At 33.6% G+C, this 7,281-nt stretch overlaps 1 protein-coding gene across 1 annotated transcript; it reads left to right on the top strand.

Moving 5' to 3' along the window:
• The first annotated feature begins 327 nt into the window (after nt 1-327).
• Nucleotides 328-1,956, top strand: LOC131646575 (eugenol synthase 1-like). Its single transcript, XM_058916584.1, has 5 exons — nt 328-578; nt 670-801; nt 889-1,117; nt 1,200-1,403; nt 1,517-1,956. Exons 1-5 carry the CDS (start codon nt 387-389, stop codon nt 1,711-1,713), a joined length of 954 nt encoding a protein of 317 aa, XP_058772567.1. The 5' UTR covers nt 328-386; the 3' UTR covers nt 1,714-1,956.
• Nucleotides 1,957-7,281: the final 5,325 nt, after the last annotated feature.

Raw genomic sequence — 7,281 nt, 5'->3', positions numbered from 1 at the left:
TCTATTATATTTTGGTCGAGAATTAAATATTTTAATTAATTACATTTTAACAATAACAAAGATTCTATGAAATTATTTAAACATGGTTTAATGGTGATACAAAATATATATTTCTTCATCAAACTAGAAACACAAGAAGAAATCATACATGATTAAAAAAAAGAAAAGAAAATACTTAACCCCTTAAATAAAAATAAAAAGGTAGGTACAAGATCAAAGCAAGTCAAAAAAGAATTAATGTTGACTAATAGATGTGCATGTGATATTACAACTATATATATGACATTCCTCAACATTCATTAATTCAAATATCAATCTTATTTTATCTATCTCTCTCATAATATTACATCTATCACATTATTATTTTTACAAGGCACCAAACAAGAATGGAGGGTGATAAGAATAATAGGATTATTGTATTTGGTGGAACTGGTTATATAGGAAAGTATGTGGTGAAAGCAAGCATCTCTTTAGGTTATCCAACTTTTGTGTACACTCGACCTATAACCTCACAAACTTCTCCCTCTAAGAAACAACTTTGCCAAGAATTCAACTCTATAGGAGTAACATTAGTGGAGGTAAGTTTTTTCCATGCATGATGCCAAAGATATAAGAATGTCAATTTACCAAGTTATTTTTCTTATGAGTTTTGAATAATAATAACTGCAGGGAAATCTTGAACATGAGCATCTTGTAGAAGTGATTAAACAAGTTGACATTGTGATATGTACGTATGGATACCCTCAAGTTCTGGAGCAACTCAAAATTACCGATGCTATCAAAGTTGCTGGTAATATCAAGGTATTGCATGTTTTTATAGTCGTCTCAAATTTTTGAATGTTCGATATAAATAACATTATAAATTGTTATTTTGCATATTTTTTGTAGAGATTTCTTCCATCGGAGTTTGGTGTGGAAGAGGATAGAATAAATCCTCTACCTCCTTTTCAAGCTTTTCTTGATAAGAAAAGAAAAATTAGAAGAGAAATTGAAGCAGCTAACATCCCTTATACTTATATCTCGGCAAGTTTTTGTGGTGCATATTTTGTAAATTTCTTGCTTCGTCCCTATGAGGAAAAGAATGAAATTGTTGTTTATGGTGATGGTGATATCAAGGGTATGATTTCCAAAAACTAACTTATCATATAACATAAAATGAATTAGCAATATTAACAATCTCTCTTACATCCATTCATTAGGTGTACTAAATTATGAAGAAGATATTGGTACCTACACTATTAAAGTAGCAAATGATCCAAGAACACAAAATCGCATTGTTACTTATCGACCTTCGAAAAATATCATATCACAAAACGAATTGATATTGCTATGGGAGCAGAAGACTGATCAGAAATTTTCCAAGACTATTATATCTGAGGAAGAGATTGTTAAATTATCACAAAGTAAGCTTTCCTTTTTATTTATTAAATCTACCAGTTCGACTTTGAACATCAACATTATAATTAAACTGAACATTTATATGATTGATAAATTCTTAAATATTTGTGATGTGCAGCTTTACCTCCTCCACAAGATATACCAATTTCAATAATTCATAGTGCATATGTTAGAGGAGACCATATGTTTGAACTAAGAGAAGATGATCTTGAAGCTTCACAACTATATCCTGAACATAACTACACATCTATTGATCAACTTCTTGACATATTTCTTGTTAACCCTCCACCTCCTGCATCTGCTGCTTTTGGATGAAATTACTTTATTTTGCATTTGATTTGATGGTGGTTACAATAAAAGAGTAGGTAGTTGCTCTTGTTGGTGTCATTGAATAATTTTAGAGTAATTGGACTATGTTATCTTCCGTCTTTGTAGCCCCAATCTAGCCTTTTGTTTTATGTTTTTTTTCTTATGGTGTTTTATTGTTTTCTTTCTATTTTTATCTTGTGGGCCACGTCTTGTAATTTTGTTTTTTTTTTGTAATAGGTGTGAGCAGTAGTGTACTAATTTTTTATTTTATAATAAATTTAATTCATGATTAAAAAAATATATAGTTATATATTGTTTCATTAAAGGATTATTTTGGTTTTTATGATCGAAATTCATTGCATAATTTGCATAATTTATATTTTATTATATAAATTTTAAAAAATTAAACAAATATATATTATAATAAAGAAGACTTTTTTTATTTTATTTTGTGAATCCTCTTAAGTATAAGGTGCGTCCAAAGTTAATTCAAAATAGAGTTTTATTAAAATCAAACATAACTAAAGAAAATTTCTTTACCCACCTCCCTATGGGGTCATCCCCAACGAAATTCCCAACTTACCCCTGTTTCGGAGATTCATCTCCGAAGTTTTTTTTTTAATTTTTTTATGTTTCGGAAATGCATTTCCGAAATGCATCAAAATTCATTTATTTTTTACAATCAGGTAAGAAATGTGGACACATGTGCCTACGTAAGCCTTCTAAGACGGTTACCTTCTAAGAAATGTGGTAACACTTTCCTACTTAAAAGCCTACGTAACAAAAATTGGGAAGCTCCACAGCCACGCCCTATTTAAAAGAATAAAAAACCTTTTGAAATTTCGAAGTTCCCTTTTCCTTCTCCCCACCACTCTCAGACGGTTAACTTCTAAAACACTTTCCTATTTAAAAGCTTCTCACCCATTTTTCTTTCAAAATATCCCAAATCATTTTCGATCCTAAGTCTTCTTCTTTGCTTTAACGTTTTCTATCTCTTGTTACTACTTTCATCACAATGTCTCGCCGCGGTGGAGGAAATCATCCCGAAAATCGCCGGAGTCAACCATCTCCTGCACATTCTCAACAATCATCCATCAATGCTGCAAGATCAGGTCGTGGTGGTGGTGGCTGTGGCTCTCGCGGTGGGCGTACCTCCAATCCTTCTTCCTCCGGACATCCACCTCCTCCGTCATATGCTCCGGCCCCGGTTACCTCTCCTCCGTCTGTTGTTGCAGCTCCGGTTGTTCGTCCATCTGTTTCAGCGCCGTTTGTTCCATCTGTCGCAGCGCCGGTTGCTTCCTTGAGTTCGGCTCTGATCTCCATCGAGAGCCTGACTGCCGAAGTTAAACAGAAGGCTACTCTAGAGTCGGCTCCGTCGTCTCAGAAGGAAAATTGGGAAGGAAAATTCAAGTTCGTGCTAATCATTTTCAGTTGCGAGTGGCTGATAAGGATCTACACCACTATGATGTAAGTATAGTTTGCTCATAAGTTTTTTGTTGTTGTTTATTATGTTGGTAAGTTACAATGTGGTATGGATTTCTAGAGGATCAGGACTTTCTAACCTGTTGCAGCGTCTCCTCCATCGTCTTCATCCGATTAAATAAAGCGAATCGTTCTTGTTTGTTATTTTTCTTCTGTCCAGACCTTTTTTCGGAAGTGCATTTCCGAATTCCTTCAAGGGGGTGAGTTCGGAGATGAACTTCCGAAACACCACATTTTCTGAAAATGTAACTTTATTTCGGAGATGCATCTCCGAAATCAATATTTTATATTAAAAAAAACACGTTTTCGGAAGTTCATTTCCGAAAACACCTTTTTTTCAAAAAAAAAAGTACCTTTTCGGAAATGAACTTCCGAAACAAGGGGTAGTGTTGTAAATTCACCAGGGGTGAGCAAGAAGGTTAGGAGGTGGGTGAAGAAATTCTCTAACTAAAACAAATAAAAAAGCTAATTACATAATGAAATATACAATATTAACTGCTGAATTATTTCACCAAAAACTTAGTTCAAATAAGGTTTTTGGCTATTTGAAATACCTTTAGCCACCTCTCTAAAAAGATTTTGATATTTACAACCAAATGCAAAAGGCTTAATTCTTTATTGTGGAATTTATGCAAAATTCTTTGTTCTCAATCACCCAAATGCACGTCAATCAGATTTTTTTTTATCAAAAGAAGTATATATTTTCAAAAATAGGATATTACAAACCAATCACAACGATCCAGGTATCAAAATAACAAGGCGACCTACCTTATAAAACGAACACCAAATCGACAAAGAAACAGCAAATTAGGTTCTATTACAATATCTATTCAATTTCCTATTGTTGTTAGCTCTCAGCAGAATAGTGTCAATCACTTCATTACTGCGGATCGGACCCCCCGGATTGGTTCGGAAAAGAATCTTGTTCGCCATATCCATATTGCATAAACAACCTCAGATATAGCTAACTTAAGGAGGCATTTTTTGTTACCTCTTCCACTCGTCGCATGGCATAACCAATGTAATTATGACTGCCATCCTCCCGGAATGTGTACTATATTAATCCAATTGAGGATGTCATGCCAAATTCTCTTTGTGATAACGCATTCAAAGAAAAGATGGTTATTCGTCTCATTTAATTCGCAAAAAAACACATTTACCGTCATTGATCACACCAAAACGCTGCAGGCGATCTTTGGTTGGAAGCCTCTCCATACAAGTCATCCAGAGAATAAATTTGGCTCTGGGTCTAGCCAAATTCCCATAGAAGAGTTTTCTCCAAGTCACTTTAGGCTTTTCCCCTCGCAACAGGTTATAAACTTTTTGAGTAATATATTTACCTGTATTACAGAAGTCCTTCCAAATGTCTGTATGAACAAGGTCATCCCTATGCTTGAACATAGCTTTAAGGATCCAAGAGCAATGGATGTCAGGATAAAAGGTAAAATTGTGTGGAGTACTTTATATATTTTCATACGTTAACACAATTTATAGTTTATAATCGTATAGAGAAGCTACTATACAAATAAATATACATAGAATTGAAATTGTTTAACTAACTTATGAAACATGTTTATTGTATAAAAGTGTCAATATAAGTACAAAACTACATATGATATTACAAATTAAAATTAATATACTTGATATTAAAAACTGAACCAACAATTCCAATAAAGGGTAAATCCGAGAACGAGCTGTGGGAAAGTCCCCATCGACCTTCAAAGCAGCATTTAACGCCTTTTGAGATAGGTGAGAACTTTTCTTCTTTATTCATTCAAAATAATCCTGCCTAGAAAAGGTTTCTCTGTTGTCAATCTCACTGGATCTCAGTTCGACATAAGATTCTTAAAGATTGGAATCGTCGGGAACGGAACTCTTCCATCTCTGTTCTGGTGATTCGTGGTTTTGTTCGAGAAGAATTCCCTGATAGATGAGCACATGATGTACATCACTGAGGTAGAAGAAGACCACCACTGGGTCATGCATTTGGCTGGCGCTGAATCAAAACCAATTAAATGACCGGTCCAGAAATTCCAATACACAATTCATGAATTTCATTTTGCAACTATCAACCAAGTAAAGATGACCAGTGATAATGACTTTTCATACTAACTTTTAATCTTTAATGAAAAAAATTAAAAGAGATAGCGCAAAAAAACTGAAAGCTTTTGGCTATCACGACATAGGGGTGGAAATACGTCTGGCCGACTAACAGGGCTTACGGCCTAGCCTACACAGACTCAGGTCAAGTCAGATTTTTTTTCAAATAGAAAAAACTTAGGTTTTTTTTAAAAGCCTATTTAGCTAAAGAGGCTATGCCGCAGGCCATACAAAAAGTCTTTTAAACCTAGTAGGTCGGCCTATTTAAATATATGTGAATAGTTTAATTATTATAATATTGTATTTATAATTTGAATTAAAATACAAAAATCAAGCTTAGTTATTTTGAAGAACAGATGAAAATTAACTGCAAAAACCTTATAAACTATGTCATAAGTTGTTTTCATAAGTTCTCTCAAACAAATAGCATCACAAAATTTATGTTAATAGGTAAACTTTAATAAGTCAACACAAATAAGCACTTAGTCTTGTTGATCTTTTAATTTGTTATTCTATTTAAACATTAGTTAAATTTCTTATTTACAAATGCTCAAATAAAATAGGCTTTTATGTAGGCTCTTAGGCCAAACAAGCATTCGAAAATGCCAGACTTAGGCCTAAAAATAAGCTTTTAATAGGTCACAGACCAGGCTTAGGCTTTGAAATTTTTGACAGGCCAGACTCGGGCTTAGGCTTTAAAATTTTTGACAGGCCAGACTCAGGCTTGGCAAAGTCTAGATCGGCCCAGCCTATTCCCACCCCTATCAGGACATACTTAAAGTAATTGTAAAGATGGAATTCAATAATCGCAAGAAATGCAGTTGAAGCACGAAAGAATATTCATAAGGAAGAGAATGGGGAAGATTACAAGGTTATGTACTCAATACAAGCAACACTAAATGCCATAAAGTTTGACAAGATTTCTTATGTTGAGAATGTAAATGAGACATAGGATATCTTGATCAAATAATATGAAGAAGGTCACAAAGTGAATGGTGTTAAATTTTAATCTTCGAGAAGATATTATGAGTTGCTGCAAATGGAGAAGAACGAAATTGTTGTATCTTATGCATTACAAATTCAAGGTTTTGTTCACATGATAAAAAGTTGTGATGAAATGATGATTGGGAAAATGATGATCGAAAAGGTGATGAGGACACTTATTCCTCATTTTGATCATGTGATAATTGCTATACAAGAGTTTGGCATCTTGGTAACTATGAAGATGGAAGATCTTATAGGGTCTCTAAGGGCACGTGAGTTGAGGATTCTTGAAAGAAAGGTAGGGCAAGAGTTAGTTCAAGCTCTGTAGGTTCAAACATTCAAGAAAAATGATGGTTTTTAAAGGCATTATGGCAAGAAGATTCAAGATAAATTAAATAAGTATACATGTTCAAGCTCCCAGAAGACTAAGTTTGGCTGTAAACCTGAATCCTTTAAAAATGGAGGACAGACATCAAACTTCAAGTAACGAAAGACTCAAAACAAGAATAAGAATCATAATTAGTGTTATAATTGTGAAAAATGGGTTCATTATGCCTCAAATTTTCGGTAAAACAAATAAAATGAGTGTTGGACAAGTCAATCCAAACACAAGAGAAGGGTGAATTATGGTATTCAAAATTCGCGATTGATTTAGAAGTTTTAATGCTTACGTAGTAAACTGTGTCAGTATTTTTTAAGATCATAAAAAAATAGCGGAAAATAAAAGCAGTAAAGTAAATAACATAAATTAAAAGATAAGGGTTAGAGCAATGACACCAGAGAATTATATTGGTTCGACCAAATGTTGGTCTACTCCTGTCCCCAAGAGATTTTCTTGAGATTTGATTATATTGAGCTTTTACTAGTTATGCCTACAATGTGTTTTACATTGGCTTATCCCTATTCAAAAATGAGTTTTTCCACTGGCTAAACTCACGAACGGAGTAGAGATTTAAAGGATGATCTCAATAACGAAACAAAACTTTTCCAAGCCGAGTTATATTACCA

Source organism: Vicia villosa, linkage group LG2 (assembly GCF_029867415.1).
Source record: "Vicia villosa cultivar HV-30 ecotype Madison, WI linkage group LG2, Vvil1.0, whole genome shotgun sequence".
Taxonomy (NCBI): domain Eukaryota; kingdom Viridiplantae; phylum Streptophyta; class Magnoliopsida; order Fabales; family Fabaceae; genus Vicia; species Vicia villosa.
The sequence above is the reverse complement of the archived record's forward strand: the minus strand, read 5'-3'. Positions and strand labels throughout refer to the sequence as shown.